The 22,349-nt window shown below is 38.9% G+C and overlaps 1 protein-coding gene across 2 annotated transcripts in view; it reads right to left on the bottom strand.

The window, feature by feature from the left end:
* The window catches only part of SLC36A4 (solute carrier family 36 member 4), a 93,913-nt gene that overhangs the window by 42,759 nt on the left and 28,805 nt on the right, over positions 1 to 22,349 (bottom strand). For both annotated transcript variants that reach the window (XM_071555881.1, XM_071555890.1), the window contains exons 9-10: positions 9,590 to 9,759; positions 1,411 to 1,580 (exon numbers count right to left, since the gene is read on the bottom strand). In XM_071555881.1, the coding sequence (XP_071411982.1) occupies positions 1,411 to 1,580; positions 9,590 to 9,759 (340 nt within the window). The remainder of the gene's footprint in view (positions 1 to 1,410; positions 1,581 to 9,589; positions 9,760 to 22,349) is intronic.

Raw genomic sequence — 22,349 nt, 5'->3', positions numbered from 1 at the left:
CTGATAAGGGGCACATAAAGGGCACTAGAGAGTGAGTTGAAGTTGAGGGCCTCATAAAAGCAAGGTGCAGTAAGGACTGGAGATCTTACTGGAGATCTTTCAGAGTCCTGGAGAGACAATAAAACCGCATTTTGGACCTTGACGCATTCTCATCTAGATGACTAGCAGGTATTACAAAAGCTATTCATCTATCTTCAGTCTTTAAAATCTTAACACCTTCATCACTTGAAGCAGAACACGGGTTATAAATCTGCTTCAGGGTATATGCACTTCATTATTCAAGAAGACTTTTGGGGTTTGTTTGTTTTCTCATTTTACATAGCAGATGTATTTTCAGAGCAGCAATTTATTAGACTGATGGTATTTGCCTTTGCTTACAGTAGCAATTAAATCGCACTGACTCTTTCTCAACAGGCTCGACCTCAAGCAGGTCTCACTGGGTGATCAAGTTTTCTTTGACAACAATTCTTAGCAGTCATCCAGCACATGAGCTACTGGTCAGCATTCACCAAGAGAACAGAGACAACAAACCAAAACTCTTCTCTTTCATCAATACGTTCCCTTAAAAATCAAGGTTTAGGATTTTTTGCTTGTTTAGCAGTTTTGATTGTTTTCAAGGTAACAACAGTTCATTTCAGCACAAATGGTGAAGTCAAGAAGCCAACTTAGGACTAGAAGCAGTTTTTTATAACAACTTTGAGGAAAGCATCCTGTGCTATTCAACACTTCAGATGAGTGCTATAAAGACAAAGCTAAACTTCCTAGATCAGACCATACTCACCATTCCATGAGCCCTGCCGACTCCTACTAGTACCTGTGATATCTCAACTAGCTGTGAGAAAGCAGGGACACAACAGGGAGGGATGGGAAGACCAGGTGACAAGAGAGAAAAAAACCAGAAGTAACAGGCAGGGCAGGGAGAGATGCACAACTACTTTGGAGCGTTATCACCTACAGTAAGTGGCCCTTCAGGGACTCTGTGACCAGGCATCCATGTCTGTCAGTGCAATTTTATGGATACAGACCAGCACACCTTTAGGCTTCATCCTCAGATCAACAAAACAGAGAAAGGACTTCACAGCAAGCATGTACTGCAGATCACATAAACATGCATCAGCAATGTCTCACTTAAAACCTTCTATTTGAAAAAAAATTATATTCAAGTTGGCAGCTATGGGGTATTACTGGCAAAAGATATGGTTGTCAAATAATTTGATACACCTATAAAACAAGTGTGGTTAAAATACAACATTACTAACTTGTTCATGTGAGTCAAAACATAGGGAATTGTTGAAACAAAATTGCAAGTTTGCTAAACTCTGAAAAAGTAAACAACAACACATATTTAAATAAGCAGGTCCCAATAAAATGTAACAGCAAGTGTTTAATGGATGTTCTGCACATACTTACAGGTTGAGCAGACTAATAGTGTTCTCGCCACAAGCTCACTGAGTAACTTCCACTTCTGCTTCACTCTGGAGGTGACACCTGGAATGAGAATCTCCGCAGGGACGTAGAACTGAATCGAATAGGTCACAAAAATCCCAAAGGAGTACAGGATTTTTACAGACTGATACAACCTGTTGAAAACATTTACACACATTCATGTAAGTTCTAAACTCTTCATAAAAAAATTAGCTTGCTAATAGCATTAAGTCTACATATATATGTGAAAAATACATTTTTCCCCCAGCAAACATCAATATAATATTACAACTGGTTAAGAAATTGCAGAAAATAAGCTAACTAGAGTAAATCTTCCAATAAATGTGAAGTGCAGACACACTACTGTTAATTTGTAGCTGAGTAAACAAGTGACAAAAAATTATCCACATTAGCAACAGTTTTAAATTTCGATGCATTATAAATCCATGCTGCATGAAGTACTGGCATCTGTCATAGGTATGCTTGCATGAGTCTCTTCATATGGTTTTCTCTCTAAGAACGCAACTAAGGACATTACCAAAACTTTAGGTGAGGGTTTGGTTCATTTGCCATTGTGTGTGAAAGTGAGTATTTCTCATCAACAACCTGTTTTAACAAAAGATTATGTCAAGCAGACCAAAGCACTGAATACCTTTTTTTTTTCTGCTTCAGTCCTGTCCTAGTTCAGCAGGTAGGACCAGCTATCACTGTGTGTAGGTGATCAAAGCTGTGTATTCTACCCCCTCGCTTCATTCCCCAAGGACAATAGACCATTAGCAGCAGCTGCCCAGGGAGTCACTATCACCTTCACACCCAGTCTCGGGGGGCGTGACTGCCAATGGGCCATCAACGGTTCAAAAATATCCCCTGGCTCCCAGAGTTAATCACCCATTGTTTGAGTCCCCGAGGAGGGACTGGGTGCTCCCTGAGGGTACATAAGCAGGGGGTAAGAAGACCTCAGGAACCACTTGTTGGATCCAGAGGAGCAGCAGGACCTCAACAGGAAGAAACCACCACTCTCGCCCAGACTACAGCCCTCGCCTGCACCAACAGCTTTTTCACTTTCTTTTGCTTTGGACTTGGGGGGAACCACGCAGGTCTCAGCACAAGAGCCAACAAACCCCTTAGGGTTTGTGCCCCAGGACACTGGGTTATACTGCTGGGTTTTGTGAGTTGAAAGCAATTTCTCTTTGGGTCAGTGTATTTATTGTAGTATCTCTCATTAAATTTTAACTCTGGCTTATAATCTCTCTTGTGGTGGGTCCGTTTCTCCTGCCAGTTTACCTTTAAACCAGCACAAGTCCTTAAAAAGAGGTTCAAGTGAAGTAAAGACAACATACGTAAATAAGAAAAGAAAAAACAGCAGCAAGATAAGGGAAAGAATTTTCATTTCTGTATCTCTCCAAGCCTGGCAGGGATTACTCAGAGTGTTCTCTCTTTGAATATCAAAGTCTGTATCTGTACTAGTAAATAAAGTCCAGCCAGGACTGGTTTTGGCCCCCTGTCCTGTGGGCACATGGCTCAGTATGGCAAAATTTGTATCCATACAGCTCAGCTTTTTCCCACCACATCAGGATGCCTCCACATCCTTCCTTCAATATTCTGAAGGGTGTGTTGAACACACAGTCAGTGACGGTTTTGAACACTGGAAAGGTTTTGAGTAGAGGAATACAGCTGGTGAACCTGAATAGCCCTTTCAGCCCAGCCTTAGGCGTTCCTCATCTCACAGCTACAAGCTCATTTTCCATTTTTATGGTACTGAAAGACTGATAACAGATCAATTGGGTTTTCATTAGATGACCAAAAACAGAAGGAATTAAAAGTATATATATATTCTATGATTCTGAGGGGGAAAAAGAAAAATATGCTTCAACTAAAAATACATTTTGATTAACGGGTCCTAAATTATCTGTATCAAGGACTTGACAATCACTGTACAAAACTCAATGAAGACCCAAATGCATATTCAAATGAACAGAAAAACTATTATATAACTTATGTGGTGACATAATGGTGTAGCTAGTTTAGAAACCACTGCTTTTGTGATATACTTCTTTTTGATTGCTGAGCAGCTTTTACAAATCTAAAGGAAAAAAAGGATCACTTTTTATCAGCTCTGCATGACTGTTCTTATTCCAGAAGCTTAGCTGGACCTTAGCTGGTTAAAAAAAGAAAAACTGACCAGCTACCCACCATTCACCTCTAATCTTCAGGCTTCAGAGCACCCCAAACCTTCACAAAAACAATTTTAAAAGATATTCAGACACAGGATTCAATGCTTTCAATACACAGTTTTCAAAGTAAGTGTCTCCATAACACTACCAATTTGCTACAGCTCTACAAGGATTAAAACACTCCAAATTAGAAAATTTTTTTATTGCTGAAGTGATTTTACTAGTAATTTAATATTATATTCCAAGCAGATAAAGATGGGCCCTTAACCTCCCTTTTAATAAAAATGTAAATCCTTCATATGTGCTAAACTTCTTTTCAATTCTACATTTTAGATTTCATTGTACGTCTTTTAAGGGTAGAAACATTAGCAAGTAGTGTAACAGAACTTGCATAACAATACAACTAGACCAAGCAAGGAATTAATTATACTAAGCTTTCATTTGAACTAGTACTATGTAAAGTCTTATCAAATTTCAATATACTACAGTGTTTGTATGGTATTTAATCTTTGGAGTCCACAGTAAGGGAACTGTGGCACAAAGACTGTCACTTATGTCAAAGTGAATATCAAAAAATAGGTGGTGAAAAGAACCTTCATATTCAGCCTCACAAAGATGAGAAACCAACAACAAAAAAGAAAATTTTTGCAGTGAAGGTGGTGAGTTACTGGCACAGGTTGCCCACAGAAGCTGGAAATAAAGGCCCCATCCCTGGAAATATTCAAGGCCAGGTTAGACAGACCTTGGAGCAGCTTGGCCTTTTGAAAGATGTCTCTGCTCATGGCAGGGGAGTTAGAATAGATGATCTCTAAAGGTCCTCTCCAACCCAAACCATTCTATGATTTTATGAGACCTGAGCCAAGGACTCTACCAAGTACTAAAGCACAATTTTCCATAATGTGCATTTGCAAATACTGTAGGACTTGTCTCAAATTGATGGTGTATGTGACAATAATTACTAAGATTCCAAGCAGCTAACTGCAAGTAAAAATAGAAATGTTATTTAATGCAGTAAGCCAGAATTCTTTGATTGCAGAAAAAAGTTGCTAAAGATCAGCAAAACCAAGCTGAAAACTACTCTTGAACTCCATTTTCAATATATTCTAAGTAATATATTATTCTGAGTGACAATTTGTACTACCAAACACCATGTAAACTAGAACTGCACTACGTGATTTCTCCAAAAGCACTAATCTAGCAGGATGTTTTCAAGAATATGAGCAGTCCTCTATTTAAATTAAACTTAAGAACTTAACCAGTCTAGGGCCTCTGCATGCCTTCTAGTCAATTCTTCTGCAAGGACATCACATAAAACTCAGAAAGCAGCAGAATTTTAATTTACTTTTATTCAGAAAAGGTTTATTTTTAAGCAGAAGTTGTCCAGCTGGAATTAAACACATAAGCCAAGTCTCACTGCTTAGCTACATTCCAGGCTCTTCCATGTGACCATCTTATAAAAAAATCCTCTGCTCCTTGCATTTCTCTAGGTCAGACTGTAAACTTACTGGCTTTTTCGTGAGGACCAAATAGCAAAATACTGTCATATGGTTCAATGCAAATCTGTTTTTGCTAGCAGAGTTAATTGCAAGCACTTGCCCCTCAGTACTGTATCAGGTAGAGCCACAGTACTGCACAGCAACAGCATCCTGCATCACAATGTCTGGGAACACCAATGAGCTGCTTCTCCTAATTTTGTTTGGTGCTCTGGGGTATTATCCAGGGTAAGACAAAAACAGATGAATTTGTTAACTGTAGATATATGCCCTGAGTAGCTTTGAGGTTATTACACTTATAATGCCAATTTCCTACCCTATGGAGGACCTGTTTCCATTTCTTTTATTCTCTCTCTCTCTCTCTCTCTGTGTTAGTCCTGCAAAGCCATCAGGATAAATATCATCATCACATCTGCACTGTAGCCAAGAGCTATTCAAAACTTCACATATGAACAGCTCTGTCAGACAGCGGGGATGCAGAATAAAGTTCATTGTGCTGCTTGCAGGAGCTCAATAAAAAGCAACAGTGAGTAGCAACTTTACCTTATTCCACATTCCTCTCACTCCTTATTTTTTAAGAGCACTTCTCTTAAGGCACAAATAAACCCAGGGCTACCATTTAAAACAAGCTTTTCACTAATCTTTCAAACAACATGCACTGCCATGTAGTATTTGCAATAGAAATAGTTTCCCTTTCAGATGTATCACACAGACAGAATGGATGCATTAAGGATTTGAAGATTCTGGGGTTTTCTAATGTCATAGAATCAGAGAATGGTTTGGGTTGGAAGGAACCTCAATGATCATGTAATTCAAACTGCCCTGCCATGGACAGGGACACGTCCCAGTAGATGAGGTTACTCAGAGCCCCATCCAGCCCAATCTTCAACACCTCCAGAGATGGGGAATCCACAAATTTCTCTGGGCAAACTGTTTCAGTACCTCACCACCCTTATAAAAATACTGTCTTCCTAATACCTAAACTAAATCTGCCCTGCTTTAACTTAAGGCCGTTCCCCCTTGTCCTATCACTACGTGCCCTAGGAAAATGCCCCTCTCCGTTGAAGGTGCAGGAAGGTGCTGTTGCAGGTTTGGCTTAACTGTTGCCAACCTTGGACTGGCCTCCTCTTCTCCTTCTCAGAACCTTCCCAGCAAAGGAAAGGAAAAAAAAAACTGAAAAGAAACGCACTCTAAAGAAACTGAACTGAATAAAAAGAATAAATTATATTTACTAACATTTACAAACTACACTGTATACACAATACATAGGATCTTACCCCCCAGGGGAGAGGGGAAGGGAGAAAAGGGGATTGATTAGCCGGAAAATAGGGAAGACACTAACCTAACCTAAAGAAACCGAATGAATCTTTCATTGGTCTTTCTACTTTTTTGATAAACAGCGGGCCACCTTAATAGAGTCACACACTTGTTTTGACGTGAACTTTTAATAAACGGAGGGTGAGATACGCCTTAGCACTTTACTGAGATTTAACTAAGCTCTATTCCACCCAGGGACTGGCCTGTCTATAGCTCTTTCCAAAGTTCCAGCGAGTCTCCCAGAGGCATAGCCTTTCTTAGGTTTGAAACAAGGGAAGCAACAAAGTGCCAGCATTTTTTCAATCTTATACAACAGTTCCATTATTTTCGTAAACACTAGTGCTGTAACAATACAATTTAGGTAATAACTGGGACTAATTGTAACAGTAGGGATCTTTCTTAATAGTTTGTTAATGTCATAATTTAACAGGCTTTTAATGTCACATGTCAATAGGCCTTTAATGCTAAGATTCAGGAGGGTTTTACATGGATGACAATTATCAGGCAGACTTAGGTATGTCCTTAGGAGACTTTTTAGAGTGGGAGTAAGCGTTACCACTATTAGTATGTAAAAGAATAGAAAGACACTTAACAGGAGGCTTTTTATTACAAGAGACTGCCAGGCCATGCTAGCATGGTTGGACTGACTTTCTTTGGTATTTTTCAGGTATTTGCTAAAAAGGGTGAAAACCATTTTTTCTATTGTTTACCTTATGCTTGAGTTTTCTGTTTTTAAACAAAAACTTTGTTTATATTAACAAGATAATTTTGGCTGCTTTTACTGTGACTGTTTTGATAATACTACTTTAGTTGGCAGTTTTCTTGGACACTGTTCTTTAAACAGAGAACTATTTACAAAACAATTTAAGGTCAGTATCTCGGTGGAACCTCCAATAATGTCGCAGGTTTGGCCTAACTGTTGCCAACCTTGGACTGGCCTCCCCTTCTCCCTCCCAGAACCTTCCCAGCAAAGGAAAGGAAAAAAAAACCTGAAAAGAAACGCACTCTAAAGAAACTGAACTGAATAAAAAGAATAAATTATATTTACTAACATTTACAAACCACACTGTGTACACAATACATAGGATCCCACCCCCCAGGGGAGAGGGGAAGGGAGAAAAGGGGATTGATTAGCCGGAAAATAGGGAAGACTCTAACCTAGCCCAAAGAAACCGAATGAATCAAAACAAACACAATTAAAAACCTCAAGGAAGGGGAACAAGAATGAAACAATCTCACCCAGGACAGGAGAACCACCAGGGACCGGAGGGACCAGACTTCAACCACCTCCCACCAGCTCCTCAGCCAAGGAAGCGAAAAAAAACAACCCAAACCACTTCCCCACTGTTACGTGGAAGACACGTGTGGAATACTTGTAACTTCCTTAGATACAATGGTTACTGAGGAAGCCATGGGTCAAACCATTACAGGTGCTCTAAGGTCTCACTGGTACCTTCTCTTCTCCAGAATGAACAGCCCCCAGCTTCCTCAGCATGTCACAGGAGAGGTGCTCCAGCCCTGTGATTATATTTAGGTTCTCCTCTGGACTTGTTCTAACAGGATAACACCTTTCTTGTGCTGGGGATCCAAGAGCTTGGTGCAGCACTCCAGGTGGGGTCTTACAAGAGCAGCATAGAGGGGGAGAATCCCCTCCCTGAACCTGCTGGCCACAATGCTTTAGGGGCAGAACACACTTAGCTTTCTGGGCTGCAAGCACACATTGCTGGAACATAGTAAGCTTCTTCTCCACCAATGCCCCCAAGACTTTCTCCTCAGGGCTAGTCTTGATCCATTCTCTGCCCAGCCTGTACTTATGCTTGGGATTGCCCTGTCTTGCACCTGGTCCTGCTAAACTTCTTGTGTATGTTTGTCCAATGAAAGGATGTAAATATATATGATAAGCAATATCCCACAAAAACAGAACCACAGGAAAAATTGGAAAATAAAGTCCCCAAACCCACAACACAAAACAACCTCCCATAAAATGGAAAAAAATTGAGGCCCAAATCTCAGTTTTTACAACAGCAATATAAAAACAGAACAAGCAAACAAGCAACAAGAACTAGACAAAAATTGTAGCAACCAAAAAAAAATTCATCCTTCGAGATACACTTTTTATATTTTCATGTATTAAACACTGGAATCAGCCAGGCAATTAAACAAAAATTGTTTAAGATTATTACCAATGCATGGCTCACACTGACTCCAAGGAATGAAAAGGAAGTGGAAAAAGTAACACCTAAAAATTAAGAACATTCTTTACACATGTTCTCCTCTTTTGGAAAGAGTCAAAATGGAGTCAGCATTTGGCATTAAAGCGGGGGTTTTTTCACATAATTTGAGATTTTACTACTTCAATAAGCTGCCACAACAGATATTGAACAAGTAGATGCAAGCATATAACCTGTAACACATTATTTGATCAGAATGAAAACACTAAAATACTTTTCAGTTTTAATACTCATGCACTGCTGATATACCTAATTTTAGGCCCATCAGACACAGAAGTACTAAAAATATTGATAGTTATCTTTAAATTAATATTTAGAGCATATATCCATTCACAGATAGATACAGACATAGCAATGCACCAACTGAAATAGTCTTCAGTGCTTTTTCAGCATGTGATGTGTGAAATTCTCATAGCATAAAAAAAAACTAGATAAAAATTATAATATCCTTGGGACACTGGCAAGCATCAGCTTCACTTTCCTGATAGGAAGCCATTACCATACATTATCCATAAACTTGCACTTGAACTCTAAATTTATTCAGCTTTTTATCTATTCCAGTTGTTTACCTGCTAAACTCAGTGATTATACTAAAAAAGGGCACTTAATACCAGGATATCCAAGGTAAAAGCAGCTGTTTTCAGAACTGCATTATAGCTGGTTGCAAACTGCACATTCTCCCCTTCAGTAGTCCTGGAACTAGCTCCTGCTAGAGATGGAATAATTTATAATAAAGATCATTGATCTGTCTCCATATCCAAGTCCTTCTAATATGCAAGAAATTGCTGGCCAGGACCCCAGCTCTACTGTAGAAGGCATAGACACAGTATATACATTGAAAGTCTGAGCACCTATCAGTCATAAGTCTGACACTGCACTGAGGCATGGAACAACTATTGCAACATTCCTGCCTTCTAGATTACTGCTTTTAAGTCACATATACACGTACCATTTATCTTGTGGCAGGTTTAAAGTTATGCTGCCTTTGACTGCATCCCCAAAGCGCAGATACCCCAGAGTGGCTAATGAGATATACAAGACCATGACTATTCCCATTCCAATGTTCAGTGCCTGTGGGAAACGTGTTGTGTCCTTCATTCTGTTTTCCAATGGCAGTACCTGGAAAGAGAGGGAGAATCAATTACATTTTATGTCTTAAAACTACTTTTCTCCCTACTTTTCTCCCTTCTTTCAAAGCCAATTTTCAAATTTTAGGCGATTTTATAAATAAGATTATTCTACAATAATGTTTTACAGCCTGGACAGTCACAATGTTTTTATGTACCCAACAGAAATGTTCAATTACTGAAAAGCACTTTTCTTGGTTGGAAAACAGCATCAGTGTGGGAATATAAAGCAATATTTATAGGTTAGAAAAACTGTCAAGAGAAACTTAGGGTGTGTCCAGGTGAAAATACACAGGCAACAGCAGAAACATTAATTTTTTTGTAACAGAATTTTCAGAATCCATGGATATTTCTCCTGTTTCTGTTAGGTATGCCTGCACTGTCAGTCTCCATCACAAACAAACCTACTGACACACAAGCTCATGCTCAGCACTCAGTCTCTGCTCTCCTGGCAGGGAAGCTTGAGTCCATGACTACCAGAATACAGTCCTACACTCTTCGTCATTTTTCTGACAAGAAATAGGGCCAGGCACACTAAGCACTGCTTTCCCTAAATATAGTGTTTCATGGCTGAACTACAGTCAATCTCCCGTGCTGGGCTTGCCATCACTTCAAAGTGAAGACACAGGAGTTGCAATCATTAGTGCATGAAGTTTGCAGGAGAGATTGCCTTTTACATGTACTATACAACATTCAGGAAAATACAATCAGCGAGTTCCAACTTAAGTTTTCAGGCTCACAGATAAAATTTGCAGGCAAGGCCGTAAAAGCAAGTTAACAGGCTCACATGCTGTTCTTCCCACCTTGAATTTCATCAGCATTAACAGATTTTATTACATCATTAAAACACAAGCTGAAGGTACATATATGCTCCTAGACAAGCATACTTTCCCAGTCTTTTTCAGGAGAACTGTACACTCATCCCAGACACTCAGTATGGGATGTAGTTCAAGATTAAGACATTTAACACCATATATCTACACCTAAACAAAACATCTAAGCTTCTAAAATGAAGTTAGGTAATGAAGATCTAGTCAATACAGTCAGTAGAATAAAGTTCACCGTTCAGCCTATCTTTCAGTAGACATGCAGGTTACATTTGATTTACAATATGGCACTGTTAATTAAGCAAGCTTGTCATCTCTAGTTAGCACTTATGTCAGATCTAATACAGACAAAACAGTCTCAGTGCAGCAGGTTGCCCTATAAAAGCTACTGTTTGTCATACAAAATTGCTTTTTAAATGACTGAATGTTTACTATTCAATTTAAGCAATGTGAGTTATGTAAAAAAGTGTATTTCATCCACTAATTAGCAAACAAATTGATACATTTGAATTGCTGGCATATTATTTTCTATAGGGCAACAATTCCTTTCCTCGTAGTCACCCACTGACATTCACTTCATGACTTATCATTGAGTATCACCACTGCCAATCCATCCCATATGGCTCTGTTTCTCCTACATTAGAAATCTCAAAGAAGTAATTTTACATTTGGGAACAGAGAGGTCCCTAAAAAGGTGCACCTTTAGAGGCAATTTTCATTCCTATTCAATTAAAATATATTACACATCTTAACTTTTTTACCTAATTTTCAGCCTCCACTGCTTATGATTTTTCCTTCAGAAAAATATCTGAGCTTGGCCTGTAACTTGATCTGGAGGAGAACGCAAAATTTAAACCAAGATGAGTTTCAAAAATTAAATCAATTTTTAAATGAATGATGAGTAGCAAGAAAAATACAAAATGAGACATGTGGCTACACGTATTACCTCACTGCCACACAGACAAAACCTCCTCATTCCTCTAAATTAATTAAGCCTCTGCATCTGTGTAGTGCTTATCAAGCCATCTTTTAATATTTAACATCAACAATTGACAGGTTGGGCATTTCAGATTCTTTTGTCCTCAGCTGCAGTTAGATGGTTTTAATATATCACTTTATTAAGAGCTTTGAAGGATGAACATTAAAGGCATTTTTTTCCTTCACTGGAGTTTTCCCATTCTTGACTTCCTTCAAAGAGACAGAATTTGAGCCTGAACCAGTAATAGTAATGCTCATTCAGTGCATATCTGTTAATTTTCTGGTTATTATAAATGGCATACATTTTCTGTGTTAAGTTCTGCCATGTTCTACAGCTCCTGGGAATCTTAACAAGCATAAATTGCTACCGTAAGGTCTTATTCCAAACTGCACTATCTCTTCAGAGCTATAATGGTAAAACTGCTCACCCAGCAAAATATCAGGAGTCTCCTAAGAAGTTCACTGACCCACAGGTTTGATTTCCACAGTTTTCAGCATTCATTTCACCACTCCTAGCAGAAGAAGGACAGTGAACTCAGACTCATATGCCAGTCATGGAAAAAATTTCACGTTTTTCCACCAGGCCTGCTCGACGGAAAGGGATTCTGGAGACTGCCTACCCCTCTGAACTTAAAAAAGCAATCCATGGGTGACTAATTAACAGGGGGAAAAATTTCCTGTGGCTTCACAGTCAGAGGGAGCAAAACCCAAAGACTACGAGACTGTTCATTATGATGGACCTGTTGCAGCAGATCCAGAGGAGGACCAGAAAAATGATTACATGGATGGAGTACCTCTCCTACAAAAATAGGCTGAGAGAACTGGGGTTGTTCAGCCAGTAGCATAGAAAGTTCCAGAGCAACCTCACCGCAGTCTTTCATTACTTTTAGACTTTTTATCAGTCCAACTTGTAAACCCACCACTGCCAGGTCCACCACTAAACCACATGCCCAAGTACCACATTTGCACATCTTTTTAATAGCTCCAGGGATGGTGAATCTACCACTTTCACGGGCAGCCTGTTCCAGTGCTTGACAACACTTTCTGGGAAGAAAGTTTTCCTCATATCTGACCTAAAACTTCCCTGGCTCAACTTGACATATTTTCCTTTTGTTCTGTCGCTTGCTATCTGGGAGAAGAGGCCTTCTTGGCCACCTGGACACACTGCTGGCTCATGTTCACCTGCTGTTGACCAGTACACCAAGGTTCTTTTCCACCAGGCAGGTTTCCAGCCACTCTGTTCCCAGCCTGTAGTGCTGCCTGGGCTTGTTGTGACCCAAGTGCAGGACCCATAATTTGACCTTGTTGAACCTCATACAGCTGGCCTCAGGCCATTGGTCCAGCCTGTTCAGACACCCTGCAGAGCCTTCCTGCCCTCCAGCAGATCAACACTCCCACCCAGCTCAGTGTCATCTGTGAACTTGCTGAGGGTGCACTCGATCCCCTTGCCCAGATCATCATGGCCTCCAACCATCACATCACCCACCAGTTGTTCTCAGTTCGCAAACAGCAGGTCCAGCAGGCACCTTCCCTCCGTGGCTCACTCACCAGCTGCGTCAGGAAGTTCTCTTCCACACACTCCAGGAACCTCCTGGACAGTTTCATGTCTGCTGTATTGTATTTCCAACAGACATCTAGTAAGTTGAAGTCTCCCATGAGAACAAGGCCAGTGATCATGAGACTTCTCCTAGCTGCATATAGAATATTTCATCTGTCTTTTTATCCTGGTTGGGAGGTCTATAACAGACTCCAAACAGGGTATCTGTCTCTTTACTTTTTAATCCTTTTACATTTTAACAAACTTCTTTTTACAGGTCAACAAGATTATCATATACTTACCTATCTGAAACTTAGTTCATACATGAAAATAAAGAACAAGTGACATATACTATGTTTAATGTGTTTGAGTCCAAACGAAGCACTCAATTTTTTTTCACAGAAACATAGAATGAATTGTTTGGAAAAGACCTCCGAGATCATCAAGTCCAACCCTTGGTCCAACTCCAGTCCATTTACTAGATCATGGTACTCAGTGTCACATCCAATCTGAGTTTAAAAACCTCCAGGGATGGTGAATCCACCACCTCTCTGAGCAGGCCATTCCAATGTCTGATTACTCTCTCTGGAAAGAATTTTTTTCTGATATCCTACTTTTTTTTAATTTCTAGCTGTAGTGCAATTTTTTATTAGCATTTCAGCCTAGTCAGTTCAAAGACTTGTGTTTCTCCAAGAAAACAAAGACTTAATTAAAAAAAAAAGAAACAATTTAAAACCATTATAGGACAATTCTACTAAGCATATTAACTCTTGGGTTTTTACTATCCATTAAATCAAGTTTACTCATTAAACGCAATGATATAATTTCCTGCACCCTAATGAGTAGGTCATAATAAAACATACTCATCTAAATGTGCGTTCTGGCACCAGCAACCTCACTTAAACATTGCAACCTTCATTTATTATGAATTAAAGGGAAAGACCACTAAAAAAATGAGAGACACATCAACATACGTAGATCTTGAAATTGTATTTTAAAGTACCAATTTCTCCCTGCTTCTCCTTGAATTACTATCAAGACTAGATCTACCTCCAGACTGAGCAGATGAGGATGCTAATGTAGCCTTTCCTAAATCACTCAGTACAAGCAAGAGTGTTCCTTCTCAGCCTCAGCACGAGTCTTCCCAGGTTCAGGTAGTCTCTCTGAGCAGCAGTAGACATTTCAAGACAGTTGCTATCACTGCAGGAGATAATTCCCTTGGCAGAACTGGTCCCCAAAGAAATTATGTGTAGAACTTGAGCTGGGTTTTATACCATATCCAATATCACCTCTTCCAAACAAGCTGAAAAGTTCTGCACCTCACTGGATTAACATGAATCCAAGTAACAACCAATTACACGTACATTACACAAACTCTCTGTTCCCTAAGCTGTTAAATTCCATCAGGATTCAAAAGATTAGTGAAGTGTTCACAAGAAGACAGAGCCTGACAGGAGATATGATGTGAGCCAGTGCTTGTTCTGACAGTGTCATTGTTGGGCAGCTGCTGGATAGATTTTCACTGTAAAATTTCTTTCCAGTCCCTGCACAATCTCTCTTGCAATGACTTCAGAAAATGTATCATTTTATCTGAATGCAAAAAAGACAAGGTTCTTTTCACAAATGCTTTTTAGTTTTGGTTTTATTGCTTCCTTCCTGAAGCTGAACATGCTTTTTTCTGGAACCAGAAATTAATTTCACTCTTCAATTCTTTTAAATTATTTTCTTAAAAAGCTAACACCCTACCTAGATGACTGAATAGCTTTGGGAAAAAAAAAATCCACAACTCTAATTCTTTCTCTCTGTCCAATATTACATCATAACAACTCTTGAAAGGGATATTCCATCAATTCAGTATCACACACCACGGCTTCGCTGTTGCTCTGTGCTTATCCAAACACTCATTTCTGTTACAACAGGCAGTATCGTTCATCTAGTCCAATACCTCCAACACTCTTCATACCTATAATCACACACACAACCACTGCACAACCTAGTGATGGGAAACAGTAAGGTCAGGGGAAACTTTGAGGAATGGTCTTCCATCCCAAGCAAGGTCACTGGGGGCAGAATGATGCAGCTGATTGAACCAGGAGATAAGCCGAGATTCAGTTTCAAGTATTTTTTTGAACGCATCTCTTCTGTGCTTCTGATTTCTATGGTCTGCTTCCTTCAAGCTCTTTCTCCCTCAGTTCACACTAGTCCCTGCCATAGTCCTAACCATATGTGAAATCAGGTATTTTAGACAAAACTGATCCTTTTCATAATTTCTCATTTTCTACCATTTTTCTCCCTCCTCACTGCATAAATTCTCTGTCATTTTTCTCTGTCACTTGCTTCACAGAGCTTTTCCTACCATTTTTGAGACATTTGCACACGTTACTATCATTACCTTTCCTTGAAACTTAATACTTGGTTCTTTTAGTTACAGTCAACCTTTGGTTACTTAAAATTACAGAACAAGCATAATCCATTTTGCTTTCAGCCACCAAATAAATTCAAAAGTACCCATAATTTACTGGCAAAGAAGCATAATTGAATCTTTGAAATAACCTGGCTAATATGCTATCTTCCATTATGCAAAGTGCTTTCCCTTATATTTCAAGCTGCATGAAGCAGGTATAAACATCCCCAATAATACCACTGTCTCCCTGTCCCTTGCCTTGAATATTCTGCTGCACTCAGTCTTTCTGCAACTAAGCTGCAGGGGACTGCCTAATTCTTATTAGAAATCTCTACTGTACATTTTCTATGACTGGAGCAAAAAAAAAGCTCACAAGAGAATTCAACTTGCAGGTAATCACATAAACTGTGATTTAACTGTCACGACCAATCTTGTAATGGATAATTTAACAGCAGACACACTTAGTGTTTAAATACATATAGTTATCTTTTCCTTTCTCCAGAAATACGACTAAAATGGTAAGAATGAAGCAATCCTCTACCTCTGGCACTTTTAAAATATGTATTTCAGGTAGAAGAGACAGTTATACAGATTTGATTAGTTTAAGCTAGAGACAACTCAAGAATTTTGGAAAATTAAACCAATATATTTATTATTTACTCAGAAAAAAACCATCCATCTATAATCATGTCATACAGTAACAAAATAAAGCCCTGCTCAGTCAGAAAAAAAAAGCTGGGGAAGCTGATATTGAAGGTATTCAAGGTATGCAAACAAAAATCTAAGCTCCGAAGATAAAATATTAAGTCCTCGGCAAACCAATGCAGTCCAGGCCTGGCCCATTTCTTCTTGTCTGCAGAAGGTACCAATGAATTCACCTGTAAGGTAGATTTACAACCATACAGTGCACCAGGGAACTGTCTGTAGCAAAAAAAATGGTTTCTCCACGTAAAATAATAATCATAACATACCTCATTATCACATTGCTATGCTTTGCTTGCCTGTCCTTGTTCATCTGCTCTTGCACTGCACATAAAAAGTCTCATGCAGTATTTTGAGCAAAAGGCTTTTATTCCATCCCTTTTGGATGCATTTTTAAAGCTCTCTCTCTTTAAGAAGATACAGGTCATCACTATTTAGAACACGTTCAATAAACAATCTAATTTTCCTTAACAGATCCCTCATGACTGCAAATAAAAGGGCAACTACTACTACCACCCACTGGCAATGGTGACCATCCATCAGTTTTTATAGTAAAAGTTTTATATGAAATAAATAAATCCAGAAGGCAAGTTCTCACTATAGAACACTACCTTTTGAAATCTGCTGAGCAATTTCAATCACTCCAAAAATCAATCTCCTCAGATTCCAGCAAAACAGCTTCCTACATGTTTCACCAGGAAAAAGAATTACTCATATACACAAAAAACCCAAGATCACTGAAGTATTATATGCTTTGCTGCCCTTTGCAACAGTAGGCATTTTTATCCAGTACAAGATATATGTCAATAGAAAATTATGTTTCTAAGTTATCAGACAGTTCCAGCCCTACCTATTTGGAACTGCAGTCTACAGACAATACAACACTATATTCTAATACATCCTCTATAAGTTATGCTACTGTCAAAATTTCTACAAGTGATAAAAGAAAATATTACCTAGAAACACAAGTGTTGTTGGAGGATATACTTCAATCTATTGCAGTAATACATAAAGGTATAGCATATGATCATTTATTTCTTGACTCTTTCTAGCTCAAGGTTTAAAAACCAAATTTCCCAAAGCTGCAATGGCACGTAAATGTTTATGCCAACCAAGGACCAAGCCCACATCAAATTTAAGTCACCTTAAAATAAGTTATAATGATCACTAAATTCTCATCTACGCCCACCTGCTTCTTTGTAGGCAATAGACAAACTATTTATGAACTTTAATGTGTTTCAATGAAAATGGTTTTTAAAAGTCTTCCCCAAAGGTCTTTCATCTTATATGCAAAATGTTCTTCCACCTGTCTGTTGCTTTATCTTCTAAAGTGACACAGGACAAAGTGTGTGTGTGTGTGTGTGTGTGTGTATATACGTACACACATACATATATATATGTGTGTGTGTGTGTATACACACACACACACACACACACATATATATAGTGTATATTCCAAGGTCCATGGGGCTGCGCAAATTCCATGACTGCAGAAATGAAAAAATAAATTACAATGGTTTTCATCGAGGATTTATGATTATCACAGGAAATAAATGGGGTTAAGGACCAACAAAATTTTGTAACTCTAAATACAGGAATTTCTCTACCCTGGAATAAGTAGCTTTATAAAGACAGCCATGTGCACTCCTGGATCAACAATTTAAAAACAACAGGACTTCAACATAAAAAGTATCTTGCATGTCACATCTTACATTTTACATTGAAAGAAATAACCACCCTATTCTGAAAAAAAAAATCAACATCAAAAGAAAGATGCTAACAACTGTACCTGCTTTCCTCAGAACAGTGTCATACACTTCATCCTGATGTGTGCACCACCTTCACAGCTGAACTACTCATTGCCTTTGCCATGAAGCAGTCAAATAGTTCGAGCACAAGACAAGATGAAGAATATATATCAAAGAGAAGTTGAAGAATACACATTGTATCACGTCCTACTACAATCTTTTTATTCCAAATGCCTTCACCATTACTACACTGTTCCTTTCCACCTCTCCCATTTCTTCTAGGATTTTTTTTCTGCTGGTCTGGACAAATTGGTATTTTTCAACCACACTGTTCATTAGGGAGCCACTACTGACACCTGCAGAAGTGTTCAGCAGTACATGATTAGGACTCTCTTAAATCTGGGAGAGCACGTATTCATAAAAAAACTTTTGGTTTAGGAAACCTTTTCTTCAGTGAACATTCAAGTACATTACTCAGTTTAAAAGTCCTTTGACAAAATGATAGGTCTATTAATGCCTAGTATTTTCAGCCATACAATAAAACTATTTTTTCAGCTCTTGTCTCCATGATGCTTGATCCACTAAATGTAAATTATTCTATGACTTACAGTAGATTTAACTTAAAAAAAATAAATATTGGCAAAATATTTAAGAGGTAAACTAGAACTTAAACTTTAGTTATTGTTATATATAGAAACACACATGCACACACACTGCAAGGCTACCTGCATCAATGAAAAGGCTGCACAGAGTCTATTATAGATGGCAAACTTAAGATTCTGCCTATTTAATGATAAATATAAAAATCTAAAACCAAGGATCCAAGTATTTATTCTAGCTAGCTGCTCTCTCCAGGAAAAGTTACTAACATTTCTGCATCCTACATTCAAAAGATTTGTCATATACTGAAGACTCATATTTACATATTACTTAGACAATTCCATACACCGCAGAGATAAACACTCACTCAGAACGTATCAGAAAGAAAATCTTGCCCAAGACCATTACAAGTAAGTTCAAAATAGCAGTTTAGAAGAATTACAGAATGATGGGTCAGGCTGATGGCAAGTTGAATATGAGTCACCAGTGTGCCCTGGCAGCCAGGAGGGCCAACCATGTCCTGAGGGGCATCAGGCACAGCATTGCCAGCCAGTCGAGGGAGGGGATTGCCCCGCTCTGCTCTGCACTGGGGCGGCCTCACCTTCAATATTGTGTGCAGTTTTGGGTACCACAATTAAGAAAGATATTAAGCCATTAGAGAGTGTCCAAAGGAGGGCAACAATGATGGTGAAGGGCCTGGAGGGGAAGCCGTATGAGGAGTGGCTGAGGCCACTTGGTGTGTTCAGCCTGGAGGAGACTGAGGGGAGACCTCATTGCAGTTACAATTTCCTTGTAAGGGAAAGAGGAGGGGGAGACACTGATGTCTTCTCTGTGGTGACCATTGACAGACCTGAGGGAATGGCCTGAAGTTGTGCCAGGGGAGGTTTAGGTTGGATATTAGGAAATGGTTCTTCCCCCAGAGGGTGGTTGGGCACGGAAGTGGTCACAGCAACAAGCCTGATAAGAGTTCAAGAAGCGTTTGGACAACATTCTCAGGCAGATGGTTTGACTCCTGGGGATGGTCCTGTGCAGGGCTAAGGGTTGGACACTATAACCCTTTCAGCTCAGCATATTCCGTGATTCTGTGATTTATAAATGTGCTTCTGAATTAAATGTAGTATTAACATAATTAGTATGTGCCTCACTCTAGTGCATGTATACTTAAGGCAGACAAATTTTCAATCTAACACAGCGTCACATCTAAAAATAAGAATTACCTTCTGTGCCTCACTGAAGCCAAGTCTCAAACCCCAAACCCAACTGCCACAAGCTGTTGAATCAGAACACAACAACTTGGCACACCTCCACTCTTGATATTTGCTCCCTTCTCCAAAGTCACCAACCACATAATGATTAAGAAACGTTTCAGGCAAGTAAGCCTTTGCTTTGCAGTTTGCCTTTACTGAAAAAGCCTTTGTTGTCCTATTTGTGAAAATGCATGTGTATCTTAGGTTTTCTAAGGCAAAAAAACATGTGGATGTTGGAAGAATGACAGACGGCATGCTGCCTGAAAGAAAGTAATACTCTGGAATTCTTCTGTTTGTGTTACTAAGATTTGCCACTAAAATAGGAAGTCCTAAATGTAGAATATGCACAAACAAGTGGTTCTCTAGGGTGAAAGAAAGCTTCTTCATACTCAAGAAGTACAGCAGATTGGTAAGGAATATTTAATTTGATAAAGAGGTGATACCAAGTTGTCTGATATTTTATCAACATTCAGCTGAACAGGGAAGATGATGCATTTTTTTATAGACACATCTTTTTATCTGCTACATTTAACAACATTCTGTTTCTACACATTTGCTCATAAACTTTTTACTCCTGTCTTATATGAATCATCTTCAGAAGGCATTGACCCAAACTGATTTTGCACAGTAGCTATAATATATTTCTTGCTGACACAACATTTAGAGACCACATTTACCATGTACATTTAGGAGCAGGTCATCTCCACAGTCATGAAATCCAGTCACCTACAATTGCTTGTCCAAATACAAGAACATCCTCAGAGAATTGCCACCTTTCACATATTGAGGATACAAGACTTTGCATCATCTCAAAAGAACCCCGATGAAATGACACACCCTGGTCCAAGTAGATGATGGGCCAAGTAAATTTAGATGATGTCATGTTACCTGTCTGCTTTAGTCAAATCTAGTCTGGTCTTAAGGACTACAGAAGCTAGCCATTGGGTGTCTTTTTTTTGTTTGTTTTTTAAAGGATAATACTAATCTGGCAAAAGAGTTTTTGACAATGAGAGGCTTTTATCTCAAAGCCACAGGCCTAACAAGCTCATCTGCATTACTTTCAAAATCCAAATAATGACATTTTAAAATTATAATCCACTTAGTTTTCTCTTTTTAAATCTTCTGGAATTGGTTAGCTGCTGCCTAATGTCATTCCAGAGTCTGTCTTTTGGTATACAAATGCCACCATATCTTCTGCTGCAAAGCTGTGATATCCAAGTTCAAAAGCAGTTTGAATAGACATCTTCAAGTAATAGGCTAAAATATAAGAAGTCTTATTTTCCAAACCTGAAATTAACGTTGGGAAGTAATGTTTTTCTTCACTAAGCTAATCTGTCTGCAGTACTCTACAGGGGGAAAAAAAATCATAATTGTACAAACAGTAGTTAACTTAGCATATTTATATGTAATGGAGAAGGAAAATTATATTTCTTGTTTACATGTTATGAATCTATTTCATCCTCCTCCTCCCTGAGCTCATTATAAAACATCACTTCCACATTTGGATTTAATTTTTATATCCAGAACAAGAAACCAGACTTTTGCCGCAAAATATTCATTAACTGTAACTGCAATTACATAAGCACAACATTATGCAAAGCTATTACCTGCACATGGTAATGCTACAGACAGATCCAAGCCTGAAGACTTTGCTTTTACACTTTCAAAAAGTGTGTCCAAGAGGCTTAACTACATTTTGGGCACACTCAGTCTGAAGTTACTTTTAGTTAGTTCAGTAACAAAAATCTCACATTCATTACAAAACCAGGCCTACTCACCTTTGGAACATGAAAGAGGCACTCAGACATGGTTCTTACAAAATAATGTTCTATGTTCCATCAAAGACACATTTATTCCACTATGTCACCTGCAGCTCCTGTATTCACTAAGTAGAATTAGTGCTCTCTTCTGTTCTGTGGCCTGAACAACCAGCCCCATGGTTTGCCAGGCAGCATCACGTGGCACGGGGAACCCATAGCCAGAGAGAAGCTAAAGCACAGAAGGAAAGAAGCAGCTGCAAAATCTGCAAACCTCAGCAGAGTCCTGTATTCAAAAAGGTCCACTGAGGGCTAAATATACATTTTCTCCATCTTCTAATCAACATACTGCTTTCTGAACCAAAATCTTCCCTTTGAAGCTTAATAAAACCCAGGTAACTTAAATGGTTTGTTGTATCCACTTAAAAGTATTGGCATTTCTGTTGCCACTACTGTTCCACAAACTGCATTGCTATCAGTAGTCAATACGATTTTCACCAAGTCACCCTGATGATCTTACAATCTTAACTCACAAGTGTTGAAATCCCAAAACCATTCTCAACACTAAGAATGATAACCACCCGAGTGACAATACTGAGCTCTCAGCTGAGGGATCACTGGGTGCTCCAGCTGCCATCTCCTGTTCACACACAGTAATGAGTCCCACCCAGCTGCCAAGACACTCACAACTTACAGCAGGAACCTTATACCAATCTGCAGTGGACCCATTTTTACAGACAGCTCAAAATAGGAGCAGAGAAATGAACAGCACCAGAAACTGA

The sequence above is a fragment of the Pithys albifrons genome, chromosome 1, assembly GCF_047495875.1.
Source record: "Pithys albifrons albifrons isolate INPA30051 chromosome 1, PitAlb_v1, whole genome shotgun sequence".
Lineage (NCBI taxonomy): Eukaryota > Metazoa > Chordata > Aves > Passeriformes > Thamnophilidae > Pithys > Pithys albifrons.
This window is presented reverse-complemented; position numbering and strand designations above follow the sequence as displayed.